Below are 21,914 nucleotides of genomic sequence, written 5' to 3'. Positions count from 1 at the left end.
AGGGCCACGAAGCTCCAGCTCGCAGTCCCTTACCACCTCTCAACCCAATCCACCACGACGCCATATACACTTCAGCTGCTGTTTCATATCCTCTCCTCACACCCTCGCCTCGGAAAAGGTAGACCATGGTCAAAACCTCTCCTAGACGTATAAACGAGGTGCTGGTTCACCGCTCTATCCATCCACTCATCGTGAGCCACCTTAACTCACTCTTAGCAGGTACCTCACTGATCGCACCTTCTCCCTGAACACACAACAATCCCATATATACCACCTCACCTCCATTCCAGTCACCAGCCAGCAGGCGCCTCCTCGGGGGTCAGGTCAAAACTGGCTGGTTGGCGGAGTGGTTGAAGCCCACGAACAGCCTACTCGGTGAAGGCTCAGAGGTCCCGTGTTCGAGTCCCAGCATGAGCACCAGAGATGTAGTCCCCATTCGCCACCGGGGGGGTGAACTCTTTTTTTTTTTTTTTTAATTTCTTTTTTAGCATTCCTGATAGTTCGAACGAAGAGTTTACTTTACCCATGGTTGGGTGGGCATGCACTATTCTGGGAGCTCGAGGTGATGGAATACTACCCCAAACTATCTGGATAACTCATCACATCAACAAATGGGATATTTCCTTATGCAATTGTGGTTGGTTGTTTGGTCTATGTATAAGCCGCTTACCACTGTCATTCGGCTTTCCCCCTCTCAAGATGTCTTGCTAGTCTGTCGTGCCTACCGGCAAGCCTCATCATGCCTTATGCCTACTCGAACCATTGATTTTGTGGTACCATCCTGCCTGCAACCAACACTCGCTCGTCTTAGATGATAAGCAGCTACATAACTCTCAGTTGCGTGCTTCGCGCAAAAGCTACCATCACTTGAAGTGTTATCAACGTCCTCAACTTGCGACTCGTCATTTCCAGCCACTCTTATTTCCAGTTGTTCAATCCCGCCCAAGGATCACTGTTCTGTTGAGGCTGAGCTGACCGCGGGTGCGCACTAGAAGGGTAGGCACTTTGTGGGTTTTGCTGCGGATAGTTTTGTTGTTGCTGTTGCTGCTGTTGGTAATCCTGCTGGCCGTAGAAAGTCTGCTGAGGGCCCAATGGCGGAGGACCAGGAGGCGGAGGCGGCGGAACGAACCCGGCAGGCATTTGTTGCTGTTGTTGCTGTGGGTTAGGGAAACTGCCGTACTGCTGGTTCTGATTGAATGAGGTCTGCGTTGGCGGGGGCGAAGCCGGGCCTCGCAAGACAGTTGGGCCAAAAGTGGACTGGTGGGGAGGCGGTGATGTTGGGCCGGGAGTGCGGCCGTACTGACTCGGATTGTATGCTGGCTGGCCGTATGTATTCGCCGGCTGAGGCGTGTAAGATTGCGAGGTGGGAGGGGCGGCGAAGCTCGGGTATTGCTGCTGGTTCGGAGGCGGAGACTGAGGGACTTGGTACTGACCCGAAAAGTTGGTCTGGGGGTATCGCGGAGTCGAGTTGTTGGCGAAGTTCAAAGGCGACGGCGTTGGCCGGTTCGAGGCGGGCTTGGGTGACGACACAGGAGGCTCCATGGACATACGCTCCATCAAACCCCTCAGACGCTCGCGCTCCAGCTCAGCATGTGCGTCTTTACGAGTCGACCGCTCCTGCTCAATGCTGTTGAGGAGTTGAGCCCCCTCAGACCGCCTGTTGTTGACGAACGTATCGACGTTCTTCTCAAGGCTTTGTACGGTCTCCTTCATCTCAGCATACCAAGTCTTGGCACCTTGAAGACCAGCCTCCAGGTCGAGGAACTCCTGATACGCCCGCTTGTACTTGTTCATGACCGATGTCCTTTGGCGTTGCACTGTCTCGTACTTGCTCTGCTCCGAACGGACCCGCTTGTCCTGCAGCAGTGTGTTGAAGCTGGTTGTCAAGTCCTTCATCAAGGCGGACTGCTTGTGATTTGCCTGTAGCAATCTGTTCTGGTATGGCCGGAACTTTTCCAACTCTGACTGGAAGAGTTGGTTCTCGTAATTGGTTATTGACTTTTTGTTCAAAATCAGAATTTCCGAGATGTCGTCGTTGTGAACCTACGGATGTTAGTGCATTGTTCGGCTTTCTGCAAGGACTTCAATGAACAAACCTTTTCCTTGAGGTCTTTCAACACTTGATTGCGTTCTCTTTTGATCAGGTTCAACTTCTTCATGATCTCTTCCACTTTGTGGATTTGGTCAACGACACTCGGGCCCCCTTCGTCAAAGTCGACATCCAGCAGGTTTGGCTCGTTGCCCAAAGGACTCGTAACATTGCTCAATTTTCCGCGCACCTTGCTGACGGCATGTTGAAACAGGGACTCGATACTTCCGTGGGAGGCTGCCGCCCTCATCTCCTCGAATTCGACTTCATTTTGCCGTAATTTTGCCGCTAGTTGATTGTCGCTTCTCGCTGCCTCTTCCAACGCTTCTCGGTAGTTCCTGATATCGCTTCGCAGAGTCGATGTTAATCTCGAACTCGGTTGCTGGGTCCATTCGTTCTCGTATTTGGATCGCATCTTCTCGCACACACTTTCTTCCATATCCAGTTGTTTCGTGTTCTTATCCAGTGTGTTCACAATGATATCCTTGTCGGATCTCAAGATATCGAAAATGGCGGCGGGATCTTCATGCCCCGCAACATCCTCACACCAAGTCCTGAACTCTTCATCTGGCATGATTTCTTGATCGACGCCACCTTTGAGAACCTGCAGAGCGCCGGGAAGTCTCAAGTAGTCCAGACTTGCTGCCATTTCGCTGTTCGCCGTGTCCACTCGTTCCGTCTCAGCTCTGATCAACTTGGCCTTCTCCTCATCGTAAAGACTGGCCGATTCCGTCACAGCCAGGGGCACAATCTTGGAGAAAAGGTCGGGTCCAGTAATGCGCTGGATATCTTGGCCGGCGTAGAGCTCGCTGACAGGGATTGGTTTTGACGCAGGAAGCTTCGGGACGGGTGGAAGACTGGCCTCCGCGGGTACGGTTTGATGGTAGATGAAATCGTTATCCTTGCTGAACTCTTTGAGTTTGTCCTGAACAGTCGACAAGTGCCGTTTACTAAACTCGACCAAAAGCCCACCAGTCTCGGCGCTGAGATTCGAGCTCGGGGGTACTGAGCTTGGGAAATTGGCAGCGATGCGGCTTGCCTCCTTGCCCTGGGTTTCTGCAGCTTGAAGTCTCGCGACAGCAGTTCCATGCTGACCAGCTTCGTCATCGGCGAGGGCCTGGTAGTACTGCGACATGGAGCTCAGGAGGTTGAATTTGACCTAAGTCTGTTAGCAGAGCCACAGCACATGGTTGTAAACCACCCCTGATGGGAGTCCCGAGACACTGTGCTAGCAATCCTTACCTGAACCATGAGAAGCCAGACTTTCTCGAATATGGCCCTATTGAAGTTGTCCTGGACACCCTCAACAGCTTGCCCGTACAAGTACGCTGCCTGGCTGGAGAGCTTGGCTAGCAAGGCCACCTTCTTCTGATCCGCCACTTGCTTCTCTAGGAAAACCTCTTGAGCCTGTGCCAACATGATTGAAATGAGAGTTTTGACGGTTTCGCGGCTAAGGTCGGACGAAGGTGCGTGGAGAAAGTTCTCGTTAATGTAAGTGAACATGCCGGCGGAGGCTTGGAAAGAGTGGTACGCGGCCTTGAGGCCTGACTCCTCGGATCTTGTTTGATGGGCGGCGTGACACGATAGGACGGCGGAGATGTTGAATATTATGGAAGCCTTTTCGAAGGCGAGCGAATATTGGGCCGTCGATTTATGTGTAAAGGCGTCAAACCTGCAAAACACTAGGGGTCAGAATGGTCTAAGGGCGCGTTGGGCCGCGAGACGCAGCAGGGGCAGCGGAAGAGATACCAGGTGAAGGAGATCTTGATGTGTTGCTCATCGACAGGAAAGCGCAAGTCGAGAAGCTCGAGCTGGCCGTAGTATCTGTAGAGCATATCGCGACCGGAGGTGCTGTCCTTGCCGGCGCCCCTCACGTCCTGTCGCAGACGATTGAGGGTGGCGCACTCCTCGGCATAGCGTTCAGGATCATCGCCGTATGTATCTCTGATGTAGTCCTTCAGGGGAGTGACCCAGTCGATTTCGTTTGTGGCCTTGAGAGGCGAGGAGATCATGGGCGACTGCGTCATTTTGAAAGAGGGCGACGAGGCCAGCTCCGGAGACGAGGTTTCGGCCCGGAGGAATCGCGGGGATGTCGCGGGGGACAGTGAATCGCAGTCGGAGGGGTGGTTTGCTGAGATGGGTAGCCTCGTTCAAATGTCTTGATGATTGGGTGGCATACGGGGCCTCTTTAGAGGTGGCCTTGGGAAGAAAAAGCGACGGGCTGGAGGTGGACGGATGCAGCTCTCCGGTCAGGTCGCTGGGCAGGTTGCTGGTTGCTGTCTGTCTTGCCGTGGCGGGCGGAGTGCGGGGTGGGGGCGGGCAGCGACGATTGAAGGAGCCCAGAATGGTAGCAGCTTGGTCGGGGGCAGTTGAGAGTCAGTGCACCCAAGCTCAATCGTGAGTACGTACTTCCGACCCTCTGTCGACCTGATACCGGTAGGTACCTACCTAGTAAGTCAGGCCAGGTCAGGTACCCGACGAGAGTAGATAGTGCATGTACCTTACGTATGCTCGGTTGCTGATGGGCAGAGAGGCAGACCCGGTTTGTGGTGCCGCTGGCTGCTGGATGCAGAAGGATGCCCGCCGTGGTCGGGTAGTTGCTCTCGGCGGCGCTGATGGCGCTGGCTGTGGTCGGGTGGGTTGCTGTTCTGCGGCCGGCCTGAAGTTTTGGTGCCTGTTCAAGATGAGGTGCAGATTGACTGAAGGGTATTGGTGTGGTAGTACGAAGGCTGGTAACAAATTGTCTTGCAAAGGCGGCAACAATATCGTTGTTTTCCTCTTTCTTTGTTTCTTTCTTTCCGCCTCCCTGGCTATTGCTTGCGAAGGAATGTACCAGACTCGTGTTCCTGTGAGGTCATAATGCTGGGGGACCTGGCGAGATGAGGGACTGTCGGTAATTTAGACAGAGGGCCTAAAGAGGAGCTTCTTGGGAAGGGCGGGGCAGCTTTCGTCTTGCCCGAGATGGCTCGGCGTCGTCAGGCGTCTCGTTTTCGTCTTCAAACACCTAAACACCCCAGGTTGCGCCTCTGGCGGTGGCGGTTCCGGACCGTTGGTGATATATGCTTGGTTGACGAAGCGCCCAGGCCTCGGAGATTGGAGACAAGCAAAAGTCTGCGCCGTCTTTATTCGTCGCCGTAGTCTTGTTGCACTGCTCGGCCTAGCCTCGTGTGAGTGGTGTTGACGTTGGCGCATAACGTGTACCTCACGAATACTGGGAGAAGATGCATTGGGCTGTCTTACGTAGCCGCCAGGCAGTGAGAATTGTCCACCGCGAGCCGGGGATGTTCCTGGCTTTTTGGCGGGGGCCTAGACGAGGGTACGAACCTGTCCGTCGCGCTTGACTCACAAGTGAACTGTGAAGATTCCAGGTTCCTCTTTCGTGACTTTTCTTTAGGCAACTTCTCACACTTCCATTGCTTCAATCCAAGTGACGACACCTACGCAGGGCGAATAGTGGCAGCTCCCAATGATCCGTCAGTCCACCAGGCAATTCAGCCGTAGCCAAGCGCCCTCAACCGACTCTCGATCGGGCATCTATCTACATCTAGCTAAACGCGCCTATCCCGACTCTCTGGTGCCAATATCACAAAGTAACATCAACACGACGAGACCTCAAATCTACTTGAGGTCCGGGTCCCAATCACCTCACCGTTGATCAGGTTACCTCGCCTATCGCGTCGACATGCCCAAATGGCCTATCCCTCATCTCTGGCGGGATCACAGTGAGACGTTGCCCAATGCAACTCTCCTCCGTCTCTCGCATGCGGCCTCACTCCACCCCCGATAGTCTGCTCCGAGCAGCTCGACCCAGCTAGCTTTGGCATGGCTGTCTCGTGATATCCATGTGGTTCCGTTCAGTTCCACCTTGGCCAGACCGCACCTTCTGCTCATCACGGTCCCATCGCTGCTTACATGTACGTTCCGACTCTGCTGCATGTCAGCAATTCTCTTCTTTACCGACAGAGATGACTTGACCATTACACGTGGGCGGAACGAATTCACCCACACTTCTTCATCTCAACCGAGCAGGAACCTGTAAATGCGCTACAGATACTCGACAGTAGAGAAAGCAGCTTAACCATCAACGACGCGATGCCCCTTCAATATCAGAAGAGTCCATCCGCAATCCCACTAACACAACATCACAAACGCGCTTCACCCAAACTTCGACAACCCACGCTTCCGCAACCACATTGGCCCCGACCTTCATGCAGGTGACGGGCCACCCAATATCCGGACCTCTAGCTACCCCTCCACCCGGTCCTCCCATTGGTCGCCGGCGGCCGGCGCTTCGTGGTCCCACTTTCAGGGACCCGAGCCAGGACCAGGTGCCAGGCCCGAACGGCCCGCTCCTTGCAAGGATCCCCGTCTTTCCATTCCTTTGTGGCATTTCTCCCGTTGCTTTCAGTTTCCTGGTGCGCGGCAAAACGCCGTTTCTGCGGCCGGAACCAACCAGCCAGACCCTGAATGCTAAGTGAGCATCACGGCGCTCACATGAATTCTATGCGTCTCATCGTCTAGATCTCTAAGCGCCCCGCGTCACAACAAGGCGACCTTCTCGGATTCCCCATCTCTCCGGCCGCAATTCACTCCTGCGAACGTAGTTGAGAAAGAAGTTGTTGAATATTGTCTTCATTGATTGGGTGTGGTCCTTTGTAAATAATCTGAGGTGAGTGGCCTCCGCGGGGAGCTGGCTTATCCTTCTTTCCTCCCCTCCTCTCCCCTCCTCCCATCTCTTCTCTCTCTCCTATGGTCTATACTACAGTGTACACTTTTTTCTTAGTCATGTGAATAATACAATCGAGTAAAGCAATGGGGCTTCCTCCATAAACCAAACAAAAATGGGCTGGCAATCTCCTTCCCCCCTTCTGAAGGTCGGGGGCACAAAGAAGCCAGAAACCCAGGGGAAAAAAAACCTTGTTAAACACCTGCCATGCAAGATCCTCCAACACTTTTCCGCTTCTTCTATAAGTTCGCGTCTACACCCGCCAAGGCCCGCGCAAGGAGGCCCGAGATATGGTACAAGGACGGAGGACATTAAAGACACCCTCTGACTCACGGCGAGCCGCCAAGAGCTCAACAGTCCTTCTTGGACTCGTCCTTCTTCTCGTCCGTCTTCTTCTCCGTTGGTGCCGCACCGTCCTCACCAGGCTTCTGGTGAGCCGGGTGGTTCGTCAGGGTGTGCCACATGGACTTGAGGAAGCCCTCGTTCTTGTGAGTCTCAGAGTCATCAGGGGATGCTGGCTGGGTTCTACTTTCGGGAATTAGTACAAACGGGTGTCGAGGTATCCTAACGTCAGGATAGTGTGAGGCAGAGAGGAAAGAAGAGGAGGGAAAGCCCGGCGTCGGCTGGCTCGCTCGTTCGTGTTCTCGCGCAGGGAAAAGGGACTCACCCCTGGGGAGTGACGTTCATAATCTTCCGCGCCGTCTTGTCTCCCATCTCGTTCGCCAGCATCTCCACCAGCGTACGCTGGTTCGCGCTCAGGTACTTTGGCATATTCACCCGGAACTCCACCTTGAGGTCGCCGGAGCCGCCCCGCCTGCCGTTGAGCTTCTTCATGCCCATGCCCGACAGCGTCAGCTTGTCGCCCGTGTTGGTGCCCGTGGCCACCTTGACGTTGACCTGCCCGTCGAGCGTCGGCACCGTGACCTCGCCGCCGAGCATCGCCGTCGTGATGGGGATGCTGGCCGTGTACAGGATATCCGACCCGGCCCTGCGGAACTTGGGATCCGTCGCGACGCGCACAAAGACGTAGAGGTCGCCCTTTTGCGTCCGCATGCCCGCCTCGGCGTTCTTGCCCGTCACGGGCGCGTCGCCCGCGCCGTCGACGCGCAGACGCATCCCGTCCTCGATGCCCGCGGGGATGTCGACCGTGATGGTCTTGCGCTCCCTCACGACGCCGTTGCCCGCGCACGACCTGCACTCCGACCCCCGGGGGATCGTCGTGCCCGTGCCGCCGCAGCTGCCGCACGTCGACGCCATCTGGAACCCGCCGTTCATGAAATGCACCCGCGTGCCCGTCCCATTGCACGACTTGCACGCCGACCGCTTGGTGCCCTGCTTGAGCCCGCTGCCCGTACACGTCCCGCACTCCGTCAGGGGCGTCACCGTGATGGTCTTGCTCGTTCCCTTGGCCGCCTCCATAAAGGATATGCTCGACTGCACCTCAATGTTGTCGCCCACCAGGATCTCCTGCTGGAAGGGGTTCCGTCCGCCTCCTCCGCCGCCGCCGCGGCGTCCGAAGCCCTGGCCGCCCGTGAACGCGGAGAAGATGTCGTCAAAGTTGAAGCCGCCGGCGCCGCCGAAGCCGCCCTGTCCTCCGAACCCGCCGCCGAATGGGTTTCCAGCGCCTCCGAACGGGTCGCCGCCGCCGCCGCCGGGGTCGAAGCCGGCAGCGCCGTACTGGTCGAATTGCTGCTTCTTCTTGGGGTCGGACAGGATTTCGTATGCGCTCTGGATCTCGCCAAACTTCTCCTTGGCTCCGGCATCTTTGTTGGTGTCGGGATGGTATTTCTTCGCTAGGCCGTAGTATGCCTTCTTGATGTCGCCCGCAGATGCTGATTTGTCAACACCCAGGGTCTTGTAGGGGTCGCTCGGTGCGAGGTTGGTGGATGTCGCATGGAATGCCTTGAAAGGTAAACACTCAGCAAGCTGCCTAGACACTTTAGCAAGCGATATTTACTTACACGTTTGGATGAGGGAGCTTGAGATGTCACCCGGGAAGCTAGAGGCTTCGTGGGTCTAACGGTACAAGTGACGGTGTGGATTTGGGCGCGTTTGCAGACCGAATCCTTGAGCTTGGATTGCCTGGAAATACGGCTGGACAGCAGACGGCTCGGTGCCACTGCCTTGGTGAGAATGCTTGCATTCATTGTGAAGCTTGTCGATTCATCTGAAGCAGTATGTCGTAGATTTTAGGGGGTTAAATTGGCCCGGGGATGCGGAAAAAGCATCAACGTCCAAGTGGAACTCTCCCGCAAATTCTTTGCCCTTCGATGCCATTGAAAGACGGGATGATATCAACTTTTTTTTTGGCCCGATGCTAAGCCGAAAGTCGGTGACTGCCTCAGGCACCTGCAGCAAGAAAGGCGCGGGTGAGTGCAGGGGGACCGGGGGTAATTTGGGTAGGTAAAATGGGGACAACTGCTGCACCTCAAGCTTCACGTCAGCAATTTGGGATGGCTTTAAGTGGCTCGCGAACAGGCCCCACAGCCCGCAGGTGGAAATTCGCGGCTACTTCTGGGGGATGCGCGTTGTGCGTGCATGAAAGCCAATGGTGCGCCGGGACTCGGAGGAGCAGCCGGGGGGAATTAAGGCGCCAATGTCAAGACTAAATGTAGATTTCTGAAGACTCTTCCGATCCAAAACTCCATATTCCATTACTGTAATAGATCATAACTATGTAAGAAAAAATTGAGACAAAGGGTCTAGCCTTTGTCGTCTATCGTCATGGGGGGTTTCCTGCCCACGGTGAGGTATCATTATGCAGTCCGAAATCGCCCAAATGGCCGGGCGTGGCTCTATGCTCCGGTGACACACAAAGACACCCGTCAACCAACTTCTTTCGATGCGTTTAATTCCCAAATAGTAGTCGTTCCGTCATTAAGGTCTTCAAGTGTCATGCGATTTCGAATTCGCTCTTCTGTGGCGGTCGCCCTTGGTTATGGCCTGGCTCCTGACTTTGTGAATAAAGTCGACGATGACATCGTTTTCTTGTATGCCGACACCATTGAAGTGTTTCCGTACCGTCATCGCCAGTTGCTCTTTGCTCTGCCTTCTATTCTCCTTCTTTCGGGCCATCGTTGGGGAGTGTAGGCCAATGCCACCGGGTCGCGAAAGGACCAATTGACGGTACGAGCAGGAAAAGGAGGTAGGAGTGTTGAGGTGGTGTTCGCGACGGTACGCATGGAGTGTGTCTCGCTCAAAGGTTTTCCATTGAATCTGGAAAGGACAAAGTTAGCCGGCAGTTTTACAAGGCTGGGATGCCTGCGTGGGTATAGCGAGGTCGAAGGGGTGAGGTGTATCCTTACGCCAGGATTTTGGGCAGCCTCCTTGGCCGGAGCGGGAGCGTCAGCAGAAGCGTTGGCATTCGTGACTTCTCGCAATTGAGAGCCCGTCGAGCTAGCTACACGGCGAAGCTTGCCATTCGAGTGACTACCAGAGCTAGACGTGTGCTTCTCTTTGGTGTTTGTGTTCTCGGACTTTGTGTCGTCGTGAGCGACCTTGGAAGATTTGGGTGCCATGACGGTAGTAGGGATGAAATAAGGATTTGCCGAGACCGTCGTAGCTGGTTTGGTACAGGCCGTAGGAAATGGAGGAGAGAGGCGTGCTCAGGTATCACATCGTACTCGAGAACGGAGACTGGGAAGAAATTGGTGAGGCGTGGTGAGGGGGGAAGAGAGGCAGGGCCGGGGCGAGAGAGTGGAAGCGTGCGTGGATGCGTGGTGTGGGCGAGAAGGGGATTTTTTCTCACGTCATGGCACCAAACAGCCGGCGGTGCCTCTGTTGGTTGCTAGCAGGTTGCCCAGGGCCCTGCCTGCGTCCAGGAGCGAGCTGCGGGGCGGCCACTGGCGGCATGGCGGAATTCGGGGTCTGGCGCGAACTCTGAACAGCGAGCGCTGAACAGTTGGAGAGGCACGAGAGGTTGTGCCTGGAAAAGTTGGGCCCCGTTGCTGGCGTCAATGTGGTGCGACATCGGTACGTACATACACAAAGTCGCTGCTCGAAATGCGATCCCCGACATTCTGCCTGCTTACCTAAGTTACTTACACCTGTCGGCTCCGGAGCAAATTTTCAGCTCCAGCCTAATTGGGATAGCGCAATGGTGAACCTCCCTCGAGGGTGGAGGTTCCGTCGGCCCCTCACCTTTTTCCGCGCTCTCCAACTCCAGACGGCGGCTACCTATTCCCATTGTCCAGTCCTTTCATTGAACACAACAGATCCTACTATTTCAGACTCGTGGAAGCCAAATGCCCTTCACCAATGCATCCAATCTCGAGGCAATATCAGCAGCCGCGACTTAAAATATATGTACACTGGAAGCAATGCGTGCCACCGGCCAGTAAACAACACACGGGCTCCGATCGGCAACTTGCCAATCCAGGCAGGGGCAGTAAATCAAGCTTTCGATTGGGAAAGCTTCCGTCCGCCGCAAATCAAAATCACAGAACGCAGTACTTATTCAGCAGAGCTTGAAAATTGAAGGATGTTGTGCGCCCAAGGATTGACGTCTGCTTGCACGGGACAATCCCCTCTCACCAACTCAACCCCAATTTCCCCACATTGAGGGAGGACGACTCTTGGCTGCACGAGCATATCGGCCACATCCGCGAGCACCAAGGGAGCTTCTCCTTCATTCTTGGCCTCCTGATCGAGCCAGGGCATCTCAAGACCTTCAGGGCTCCCGGCCATACAGATACCCGAGCCAACATACGGCCCGCGAGATTTGCCCGACACGACTGTGTCTGGGTTTCTATCCCCCACGCTGTACGAAACACTAGGTGTGGCTGGCCCAGTAGCTTGGGTTGCCATCTCGCACGTAATTGAATCTATACACACGAGGGTCATCCCGCGTCGAGACGCAGGTGGACCAAGAGACCCCCAAACTTTCTTTCGACGCCAGACTTGAGAGCCCCACGGCGTGCTATCTGCTCTATTCCTCAACTAATATCGAAACTAACTACGAAGTACGCAGGTCAGACATGAGGGAATATCGTCTGCTTTGAGGCCTCAAAATTTCGTCTATTCATTTGACTGACGCCATGGTCCTGCCAAAGGCCGCGAGAAGGGGGGCTGGCTACCCAAACGATGCATGATCGGGCATCCTCAATCGAACGCGCATCAGCCTGTGGATTGGTCAGGTGTTAAACCTGGCCACGGCTCCAATCCGTAAGGACATGCGCAAGTGGCACGCCTTCGATGAGAGACCTGAACCCTCACGACCTTTTGCCCGCCGTAGGCGCCACAAATACCTACCAATGATATTCATCCGAAAAGAAGAGTTGATGGCATGACCACACAAATCGTCCAAGGAACCGCAACTCCAAGACCAACACGAAAGCCATCAACTTTGCTGCCAGTTCGATATACTTCCGAACTGTGGCTTGCCAGGGAGATCATTTAGTTGTTACCCTCACCCTTGCTGGCCCACGACCAGCTTGCGAAGGAGCCCATGTCCCTGCCGAAGTTCACCGTGAGTGGAGCCGACTGTCTGTGGTTTTCCTCCAACAGGCGCTGACCGACGATCAGCTAAATATCCCTGCACCCACCTCCACCACAACTTCTCGCGAGTCGCCTCGGCCCTAGGCTGCAGAGTACAGCTAAAGATGACGGCTACGGAGTATTATCGACATCATCTAGTTGGCAACTTGAACGCCAAATTTCCTTGGCCTCATTCTCTTCCGGAGATTCTATAATCCATGTCAGGTGGCATCATAACCTGCCTGGAGAGAGGCGATTCGAAATCCAGCTGGGTCGTCGCCATTTCAAATGAGTTGTATGGCTGCGTGACAACCAGCGGGAAAAGAAAAAGCGTCCTGCGCAGCTACGAAGCACTATTGCGGTGCAGGGTACCAGGGTAGCGAGTCCGAAGATCCATCGTTTCCGAGTCGAGCAGTTATTTCCAACCAGTAACCGCTAATCTGTTGACCGAAGCAATGCGACTTGAGCTCATTTGACTGCCGGCATCGATGGAAGTCGGGCGTGGATAGCTGCCCACGAGCAGATTTGGAGTGTTAGTGCCCCGACCAAGAAGGGTCGTGTGCTGCCTTTCCGATTTCAGGGTCTATACCAGATTGGGAACCCATTACGAGATGAGAAGAGCCAAGGTATGAAGAGTGCATCAACGGGGATGGCCGAAGTACCGGCTGAGACTCCGGAAATACTCTTTTGAACGTATCTGTCTGCTTCGATATTGAGACTATGCCGACTTGGAAGATTCACCCACGCCCCACCCGAGAATGCGGTATTTGTTCCTGATGTGCCTCACGCATCTCAGCCTCAGAGCGTGGGGTTGATGACTGGCACAAGATCGACAACGACATGGCATCCGCCTTTGGGTGAATTCGTACGCGTATGATGGGCGGCTAGCTTGGAGTACCACAACATGGCCGTTTCCGAGCTTAATCAGTGAGTGCTGCAGCTTCGGTTTGATAGCGACAACTTAGACGCGATAGCCGGGCAGTTTGGTAGGTCTGGTGCGACCTGCCACGAGAATAACCACGTGTGGGATTAACGGTGACAGGTGATTGACTGGTAATTTGCAGCAAATTTGTGCTGGTTTTGTGGCGCAACCCTGCCTCTCTTCTGCGTCTTGCTCAACTCTCAGGGTGTACTAGGTACGTACTTCTCTCACATTGTCTCACTTTCTGTCAACACAACACCACCCTCGAGGGGAGCAATCTTGCAGCTCTTAGCACCATTGACGCCGAGGTACCACAGAGCGGCAAAGGGTTATGAAGCAAATTACGTGGGCAATTGCCCTAATGAGAACGGTCTCGGTGGGAGTTTTGACAGTGGCGTCTGTGGGTAGCTAACCGTCAAATAACGCAGATGCTGGTTGGCAAAGGCTGGCAGCAATAACCCCCAAAGAGAAGCTCGAGAAGTCTTAGGCGACACTGGCGGCCGATCCACGCAACCATGTCGATAGGCCGGGGTAGGGCGCCCCAGAAGGGTGAAGTCCACCGTCCAAGCTCCAGACCGCGCCCATCCCCACACGTCTCGTCTTCTTCAAGTGAGCTACTGAGGGGACTCGAGTCTCACACCGGCCATCCCTGCAGAAGCTAGCCACGCCAGTCACGGACGGCATGGGCATGCTTGTCGTAAGGCGAGCGAGGAGAACTCGGGGGATCTTTGGGGGTCTTTAGACGGGGACCCTCTAGCTCGAAGGGACCAGTCTGTGTCTGCTGTGCTCATCCAGTTGACGGTCGTACGACGACAGAGACCACCACCTGGAAATGTCATGAGAGCACCCTCTCAGCTTGACTGACCCGCTCCATTGCCTCGCTACTCGGAACCATGTGGAGCTATTGTGAGAGCAAAACGTCACTGATTCTTCCTTCACCTTGGCTCAACATGGCGGCTTGCCGACCGATATCCGTCGACTAAAAAAGATGAGGCGAGCGATGTGATGAGTTGGGGGGTTCCTGACCCGATATACTTACGGCTTAGTCTTCTTATTATCCACGCCAACCAGATCGATCTCGGCTCCCTCACGGTAGAAAAAAAAAAGCAGGTCAGAAGTGTCCGGTTTCCTACCCGGCGAAACGCATTCATGGATTGCAACCAGACCCAGCGGTGGCCGGCAGTCTTGAGCATGTTCAGTTACATTTTCCTCGGCTACGACTATAGCGACGGCTGTTGGAGCGGGATTTTGCGGCCAACCAGGCTTCTGGGCTCATTGCTCTTTTCCTACCTCTCTCTCCGTGTACCTATACAGAGGAAACGTGAGGAGCATGGTGCGGCTGCCTCGGACGGATACCGCACGCTTTTCTTCCATGAGGGTAAATGACGAGGCGCAGGAACGCACATGCACAGGTGGTCACTTGTCAAGTTTTATTTTGTCGGGTTCTCGCGAACGGTACCGAAGACCAGGCGGATACCCCCTTCTGCTTACACGGCCTATTGCCCTTGTTCAAGTTCCGATATTGCCCTGCAGCACACTTTCAGAGATGGCCGTTCCCTCGGCGCGTCTATCCTGCCAGAGGCGAGGTACCATGGCAATTATTGCATGTACGGATATACGATAGTAGTGCCCGGCCGCATCATCTTTCCAGTTTCCCCCTCCCCCCTCTCCGAGTGCACCCTCAAAGACCATTCGGTAGACTGTGCCAAGGAAGGGTCTCAAAAGGGGAGTCACCCAAAGTCAAGGAGCATTCCAACCGCAACATGACATGTTCATAATTACTTACATGTATGTACTCTACGGATACTCTATGTGCCTATGTACGGAGTCACGGAGTATACTGCGCAGGAAGGCGCACTAATGAAGGACCCCTCCTCCATGGCGTGGCCCACCACACCTTTTTTTTTGGCATGCTACGGCCCTACCGTGTAGGTACTGCGGTATGTGTGCTCCTGTGGGAGTGCACAGCTTAGTAGCTGCTTGGTCAAGGGCATCTTTCTGCGTTCTGCGCATCGCATCGCATCGCATCGCATCGCCGGCGGGCCTCACACCTTGGCTACACCCTAGGCTCACCGATGATGGCCAGGTTTGTCTAGAAGGGTGGAGGGGGGGAAAAGGGGGGGCACGGGGGGTGGAAGAGAGAACCCGCACACTCTTGCCTGCCTGGCTGCCCTGCCCTGCCCTGCACTGCACTGCACAGAATGGAAGCAGAGAGAGGGGGGGAAGCTTACCTTACCTTGGATGCTTGGAGAATCGAGAGGCAAGACTGACGAGAAGGGGGAGTGGGAGTGGGAGTGGGAGGTGGCATAAGACCCCCCACACTCCCACTCTGCGCTCTCGATCCATCTGCCCAGATGGTCAAACGCTTCTTTTTTTGTTTTTCCAATTCAACCCACTTCCCCAGGACGTTGCCGCCATTGCTGCGTACGAAGTATCCATACGGAGTAAACTACTAACACGGTGGACCAGCATCAGCACCAAGCACCAAGCACCAAGCACCAAGCACAAACACCACCCACTCACCACCATCCACTCCATTCGACACCTCCACAAGGCCCGAATCTTCAGCGGCAGCAAACATCTTTCTTTCTGCCCTGCCATCCGAGCTTCGAGAAGAAAGACGACATTGTTTCCTGCCTTTCCGAGCCGCCCCCATCTCTCTCTCTCGCGCGCACTCTCTCTGCCTGTCTCGACATTAGCAACACAAACGCCAGTGTCTGCGCTTCGCGTCCAGTCCAACTACCATCACCCCTTGTTTGGCTTTGCGTTGCACTGCACTGCCGTTCACTGTCCAGCGGGAGCCCTTGCGTCCATCAACTTGGCGAGGTGAAATCTTCTTCAGGTGAGGCATTCCAATCCATTCTGTCTGTCTCGTTCTCCCTCTTTCTATTCATATGTCTCTCCATCATCCGTCGCCTCCTTCCCGCCCTCCATATTTCCTTCTGTTCTCTTCCCGTTCCTTACCATGTCTCCCGGCATTTCGAGTCCAACCCCCCGGGGCTTTGAGAGACAATCCCACCTGGTACCCGCCAGACATGCCGCCGTGGATCAGGAACGACAATTCGCCACGTCCACGTCTACCTAGGTCCATTCAGCTTCCAGTGCCGGAGACCGTACATTGCTTAGGAACACGAATCGAGCTTAACGCGGGTTACTCGGGACGATGATGCCTCAGCCGGATGACATGCGACCAAGCTCCATCGGCTACTATGGCAGCCGCAGCTACTGCTGTAGTTGTCACAAGCGCTGAACACCGATCCATCTGCCCAGCGGCGCTCCCCGACGTGCAATCGGTCGCCGCTTTCCTTGAGTTTGAGGTACCTACCTTAACCTCAGGTTAGCTGGGGAATGCCACTGACGGACAGCAACGGTTCGCTTCGGTTTACTTCGCACTCAAGGGACCACGCCGTTCGGGGCCAATGTACCCCGAAGCTCCAGGTACCTGATCTTGCACTACAGCCACTACAGTCCACCTCCGCTTCCATCAGCAGATCCCGTACCCGATACAACACCATGTCATCGTCCCGTCTCCCGCCATCCTTTCACTCAAGGTTCACTGTCTTGCTTCTTAGAGGCTGGACCGCCCCGGACGACAGCTTGTGCGACTGGAACGGCGGCGACGCCTCCCCCAGGAAATAGGGAGAGAGAGAGAGAGAGAGAGAGAGAGAGCACCAGAGAAAGATCTGAGGAACAGAGAGTCGATGGCGCCAGGCCTGGCTCATGGTTGTTACACGCCCACCCCCTAGGTCGCAACGCTATGGTCCATCTCTATCGCCCTTTCTAGTCCACATCTCCACAGCCCTTCGGCCCCGGTCCACTCCCATCCGCAACCTCCAACCTTGCCGTCTCTTATTTTGTTTTTTTGACACCCACCCCCTCCCCTCTCTTTCGCTCTGTCATGCAGTCCAGCGCTCGTCCATTTTACCGCAACAGGCGGCAGACCCGTCATTAATACTACCATCTCCACCGACATCCACCTGCTAACCATTCCCAGCTGCTTACCTTACCTTGCCTTGCCTGATCTCGCCTCAAGGGTCTCGGTACCTCAACTGAAGGAGCATCTCACTGTCCTCGAGGACTGCGCTCTCAACCGCGACTTTTCCCTCACCCATCGCGCTCTACCTTCTTGCCACGCTGTTGCCGCTACCGTTACCTCTACTGGCCGGTGTTACTTCCTCCCCGTCATGTTTTGAAAATCCTCTCCAATTGGCTTTGGAGAGGCCAACCTAGAAAACTCGAGTGCGATTTTGCGCACGCAGCTTGTATAGTACGAATACTGAAGAACACGAGACGTCCAGCACCACCGATCCAACTGGACCGACAAAGTCGCGCCACTTGACAACGAAGAGTTTCTACCGCCCCCCGTAGGCTTCGCGAAACAACATCTCAAGTACCGCCGTTGCGGCAATAAATTTTGAGCGCAACGAAGCTGGTGTCTCCAAGTCTTGGTCCGTTACATCGTAACAGGACCCGCGCCGCCAACAACCTCGGATTTTCCGACGCCTATCTCACGAAGCTGCCGTCTGAAAAACCATGACTTCTGTTTTACCCGCACATCCAGCTAGCTTCAAATCCTCAACCTCGCTGCCCTCTGCTGGGCCTGCGACAATGGCGACAAATCACGAGCCGCGGACAAGTCCGCAGCATTTCATCAAGCAGGAACACGAAAGCGGTAGGGGAAGACTGCGGGAGGTCTCCGAAGACAAGGATGCCGACATCATGGACGATGATGGAGACGAAGGAAAAGCCGGCTCCTCCAACTCGGACGGTGGTCCTGCTAGAAAAAGACGGAGGAGTCGCAAAGGCTTGGACAAAAAGTTTGAATGTCCTCAGGAGGGCTGTGGAAAGAGCTACTCTAGAGCCGAGCACTTGTAGGTGGTGCCGTGTACAGTCCATGTCCCACATAACTAACAACTCTTCAGGTACCGTCACCAGCTCAACCACACGCCCAAGCAGATTTATGCTTGTGACTTTCCTGATTGTAGTCGCACTTTTGTTCGGCTTGATTTGTGTAACCGCCATAGAGACCGTCACACAGCCAAGGGGTCCGCCCTGAACCGAAAGGACTCGATGATGAGCCATATCTCCCCTACCACGGATCGCCCACCTTTCCCGCTGCCTGGGTCTGCTTCGCCCGAGATTAGTCGGCCGGGAACGGGCTTCGCCAATATGCGGCAAGCCCAAATGCAGTATCAGTCGCCCAAAGATGTATCTGGTAGCCCGTTCATTCAGGCAACCAACACCCCGCCGGGATACCCAATAGGTGTGCACCCTGGCGGAATGGACGGCTACATGCATCACGACAATGGGTACGGAGGCGTTCAGGCGCATCGCCCCCCGCAACAGTCTCCGAGCGGCCCAAGGCCGGTTGGACAGACCAACGGGTCTTACATGTCCCCGGTTGCCAATCCACACGGCTACCACACCCAGCCGCACAACACCCCTCAGTCTGCACCGTACACAACTCAGCAAAACTTTCCGCAATTCAATTTGCCGCCCTCCGACTTCTCCAACGGCGCGGGTAATGCACCCCGTGAAGGCCAAACATATGCACCCACCACTTCGGCCGAGTACAGTGAGCAGGGTCACCCCCAGCAGTCAGGCGAGATGATGCTCCTTGATCAGATGTCTATGCCTGGGACGATCCCCGTTTTTGGGAGCGATAGCATCTTGAGTAAATCGCCATATGTGACGATCCCAGAAGATTTCGTTGCCTACCTCTTCAACACGCAACAAGGAGGGGAAGGCTCGCCCATGGGCCAGATGGTGGCTCCCGGGTATGTTAGCAAGTTGGTTTTGACCTTCGTTTAGCCACGAACCTCACTAACATTTTTTGCAGCTACGGCGAGTACCAGAACCCCTACAGCGTCCCCTATGTGGGAACAGACGGCGTTCCTATGGGATACTTTCCCTCGGGGCCTCATCAAGTCATGGCTGTCAACAATCTGCTTGACCAGAATCTTCCAGAGGCCACAATCTCTGAGGAGAAGAGCCAAGAGATTTATGACTTCATCAACCAAAGGTTTCACGATAACGATGAGGCTCCGGCGATGCGACAACGTGAAAGCATTTTGGAGGGTGACCGCAGCGATGGCGATCACATGCTTAGCAAGCGGATGATGCAGGCTTACATCGGCTCGTACTGGGTTCATTTCAGTGACCAGATTCCTATCCTCCACAAGCCGACATTCTCGCCCGACCGTACGCCCAATCTGCTTCTTCTAGCAATGATGACAATTGGTGCGGCGTGCCTCGACAAAACACACGGCCAGAAGGTCACAAAGGCGGGTGCTCAGCTGTCCAACTTCCTAGCCTGGCACCTGAGATGGGAGATTTTCATGGACCCGAACTTTAGGCCGCCGGCAAAGCTGTGGCTGTTCCAGACACTTCTGCTCCTCGAGCTGTACGAAAAGATGTACTCTACCAGAGAGCTGCACGAGCGAGCCCACATCCACCACGCAACCACAATCACCCTGATGCGCCGTGGAAGGTCTCTCATTGGCAAATCGTCTCTCGACTCGCCACCAAACCCTCGAGATGACAAGACAAACAGCTCACGCCATTCTTCAGCATCCGGCATGGCCCACACCGCAGACGAGTGGTGGAATCACTGGATCACTAACGAGTCGACACGACGAGCTGCGTTTGCTGCTTTTGTCATTGACTCCATCCATGCTACCATGTTTGGCCACTCTACGGTTATGGTCACGCACGAAATGAGGCTGCCTCTGCCCTGCGATGAGGCCTTGTGGAAAGCCACGAGTGGTGCGGAAGTTGGCAGAGTCGAGTCTAATCTACTGTCCAACGGTGTGAAACCCATCTCTTTTCTGGAGGGTCTCAAACGAACGCTCAGTGGTCAAGGCGTGCAGACCAATCCATTTGGTCGCATGGTCCTCATGGCCGGTCTTCTCAGCGTTAGTTGGCATATGAATCAAAGAGACCTTCAGGTCAACGTTCTTGGCGGTGGCGTGTCTCAGGCACTGGGCGGCAGAGACAAATGGCGGGGAACACTGACCAGGGCCTTTGATGCTTGGAAGGAAGATTTCGACAAGTCCCTCACAAGAACGGAGGGCTCTTCTGACCCATACCGCTACGACTCGGCGAAGAAGAATGACGCCAACGTCGTTTTCGAGAGCCGTACCGTACTGCATCATCTTGCACATATGGCAATGCACGTTGACATTGTCGACTGTCAAATCTTTGCCAGAGCAAAGCGGCTTCTTGGGCGAGCTATTGGGCAGCAAGATCTCAATAGTGCTCAACGGAGAATGAAGGACATTTGGGCACCAACCGCCAAGGCTCGCGACGCAACCTTTTACGCTCTCAAGTTCATCAGCTCTGTTCTCATACCCGATGGCGGCCACGCACATCAGCCCAACGGCTTCAAGTACGATGAGCCGTACACTGCACGAGACGACGTACTCCTCAACAGGCCTTGGGTTCTATACTTTGCTGCCCTTGTTGTTTGGTGTTACGGATTCGCCCTGGAAGGTCCCTGCCCCGATGTTCCGCCCCCGACATCCAAGCAGGAACAGTTACGACAAATGCGCGAATATCTTTTGAAATATGGGAGCGCGTCCTCGCCAGACGAGCTCAAGGTCATGAAGGGCATCAACGAAAACACGGCTATGCTGCTCGTTCTCAAAGACTCATTCGAAACCACCCGGTGGGAGCTGTTGCATGAAGGCGCCAATCTGCTCAATAATTGTCTCCAGCTGAACGCTGGGGCTACCACGATGTAACTGGCGAGTAGCGAAATTACGACCAAACTGCATTCAAGCCATTCTAATTACGACTTACGCATGGTAATGGCACGACTTATTGACGACTGGGGGGATTGACTTTGAAATATTATACCACTTCTTGCGATGACATGACACGAGGATGACGGCCCCAGACGATGAAATCGAATAAATGGGAGCCAGCATGGACATTCAGCTTGAGCATTTTCTTTCCTTCTTGTGTGTTGTACTGTATCTATACCCCCATGATGCGCGCGTCTTACCACAGCGCGATGGATTCTTCGTGGCATTTCAGCATTAGCGCTGAGACGGAAAAAGTAGGGTCTCGGAGAGAGTACACTGATGAATATAATCTTGCCTGACCACATGCCAGGTTCCATTGCAATGTCTGATACATGTCGGCGCCATACCATTTCCAGGTCGCGGTAGACGACCTGCTGCCAAAAGAGAAAACCGACTTAGGTAAGGACGCGGAACGTGGGATGTCTGAGGGACTGGAAATCCCACCTATCCGAGATCACGTAGCTCGGGAATTGCCGGTGACTTTCTTTGCGCCGGAGAGGTGGCTCTGACGTTTCCTGATGCAAGCCCGGCGCTGTGAAAGAGAGCCGTCTGCCAAGGGAACGCCGGTGATATTGGCGAGTTGAAATTTTGTGGATCGTATGCTCCGCTTCCGTTTGCTTTGGACATTAGGCCTCCCGAGTCCGGAGCCGGGCGGGGCCCACTTCCCGGCTCCGATGAGTGCGGGGCTAAGGCATGGACTCTGATAGCGCCTGTTGATCGTTGTCTTAGGTAAGTAAGGTAAGTAGTGATCTTCTCTACCTTGCCTTACGTCATGATGACTTATACTGACTCCTGGTGACTCTTCTTGATAGGGCTCCACGGAGAGGGGTTCTTGACGTTCCAGAGAATATGTGCTTTAGGGGACGGGACGGTCGGAAAACCGAGGAACTGCTGCGC

The 21,914-nt window shown here is 54.8% G+C and overlaps 8 protein-coding genes across 8 annotated transcripts; 5 read left to right on the top strand and 3 right to left on the bottom strand.

The window, feature by feature from the left end:
• Positions 1-918: 918 nt before the first annotated feature.
• CLUP02_14996 (BRO1-like domain-containing protein) lies at positions 919-4,947 on the bottom strand (the record flags this gene model as incomplete). Its single annotated transcript, XM_049293920.1, has 6 exons — positions 919-2,043; positions 2,097-3,248; positions 3,332-3,761; positions 3,839-4,220; positions 4,595-4,714; positions 4,923-4,947. 6 exons carry the CDS (start codon positions 4,945-4,947, stop codon positions 919-921), a joined length of 3,234 nt encoding a protein of 1,077 aa, XP_049151066.1.
• A 1,215-nt stretch (positions 4,948-6,162) lies between these two features.
• Positions 6,163-6,567, top strand: CLUP02_14995 (uncharacterized protein; the record flags this gene model as incomplete). The annotated part of the gene is made up of 1 exon (XM_049293919.1): positions 6,163-6,567. A coding segment is annotated over one exon (405 nt), but the record flags the coding sequence as incomplete, so codon positions are not given.
• A 598-nt stretch (positions 6,568-7,165) lies between these two features.
• Positions 7,166-9,470, bottom strand: CLUP02_14994 (chaperone DnaJ; the record flags this gene model as incomplete). The annotated part of the gene is made up of 5 exons (XM_049293918.1): positions 7,166-7,340; positions 7,483-8,741; positions 8,777-8,969; positions 9,061-9,282; positions 9,328-9,470. 5 exons carry the CDS (start codon positions 9,468-9,470, stop codon positions 7,166-7,168), a joined length of 1,992 nt encoding a protein of 663 aa, XP_049151064.1.
• Positions 9,471-9,701: 231 nt separating this feature from the next.
• On the bottom strand, positions 9,702-10,333 carry CLUP02_14993 (uncharacterized protein; the record flags this gene model as incomplete). Its single annotated transcript, XM_049293917.1, has 2 exons — positions 9,702-10,031; positions 10,121-10,333. 2 exons carry the CDS (start codon positions 10,331-10,333, stop codon positions 9,702-9,704), a joined length of 543 nt encoding a protein of 180 aa, XP_049151063.1.
• Positions 10,334-11,072: 739 nt separating this feature from the next.
• Positions 11,073-12,505, top strand: CLUP02_14992 (uncharacterized protein; the record flags this gene model as incomplete). Its single annotated transcript, XM_049293916.1, has 6 exons — positions 11,073-11,233; positions 11,312-11,592; positions 11,652-11,804; positions 11,867-11,978; positions 12,122-12,282; positions 12,339-12,505. 6 exons carry the CDS (start codon positions 11,073-11,075, stop codon positions 12,503-12,505), a joined length of 1,035 nt encoding a protein of 344 aa, XP_049151062.1.
• Positions 12,506-12,578: 73 nt separating this feature from the next.
• On the top strand, positions 12,579-14,076 carry CLUP02_14991 (uncharacterized protein; the record flags this gene model as incomplete). The annotated part of the gene is made up of 9 exons (XM_049293915.1): positions 12,579-12,585; positions 12,658-12,718; positions 12,786-12,916; positions 13,087-13,147; positions 13,245-13,276; positions 13,355-13,608; positions 13,738-13,821; positions 13,868-13,909; positions 14,008-14,076. The coding sequence occupies 9 exons, from the start codon at positions 12,579-12,581 to the stop codon at positions 14,074-14,076; spliced, it is 741 nt and encodes a 246-aa protein (XP_049151061.1).
• A 285-nt stretch (positions 14,077-14,361) lies between these two features.
• On the top strand, positions 14,362-16,851 carry CLUP02_14990 (uncharacterized protein; the record flags this gene model as incomplete). Its single annotated transcript, XM_049293914.1, has 9 exons — positions 14,362-14,545; positions 14,609-14,927; positions 15,181-15,298; positions 15,421-15,513; positions 15,617-15,636; positions 15,682-15,994; positions 16,055-16,281; positions 16,388-16,522; positions 16,578-16,851. The coding sequence occupies 9 exons, from the start codon at positions 14,362-14,364 to the stop codon at positions 16,849-16,851; spliced, it is 1,683 nt and encodes a 560-aa protein (XP_049151060.1).
• Positions 16,852-17,745: 894 nt separating this feature from the next.
• CLUP02_14989 (uncharacterized protein) lies at positions 17,746-20,954 on the top strand (the record flags this gene model as incomplete). Its single annotated transcript, XM_049293913.1, has 3 exons — positions 17,746-18,083; positions 18,135-18,989; positions 19,052-20,954. The coding sequence occupies 3 exons, from the start codon at positions 17,746-17,748 to the stop codon at positions 20,952-20,954; spliced, it is 3,096 nt and encodes a 1,031-aa protein (XP_049151059.1).
• Between the last annotated feature and the right edge of the window lie 960 nt (positions 20,955-21,914).

This window comes from Colletotrichum lupini, chromosome 8 (genome assembly GCF_023278565.1).
Source record: "Colletotrichum lupini chromosome 8, complete sequence".
Classification (NCBI taxonomy): domain Eukaryota; kingdom Fungi; phylum Ascomycota; class Sordariomycetes; order Glomerellales; family Glomerellaceae; genus Colletotrichum; species Colletotrichum lupini.
The sequence above is the reverse complement of the archived record's forward strand: the minus strand, read 5'-3'. Positions and strand labels throughout refer to the sequence as shown.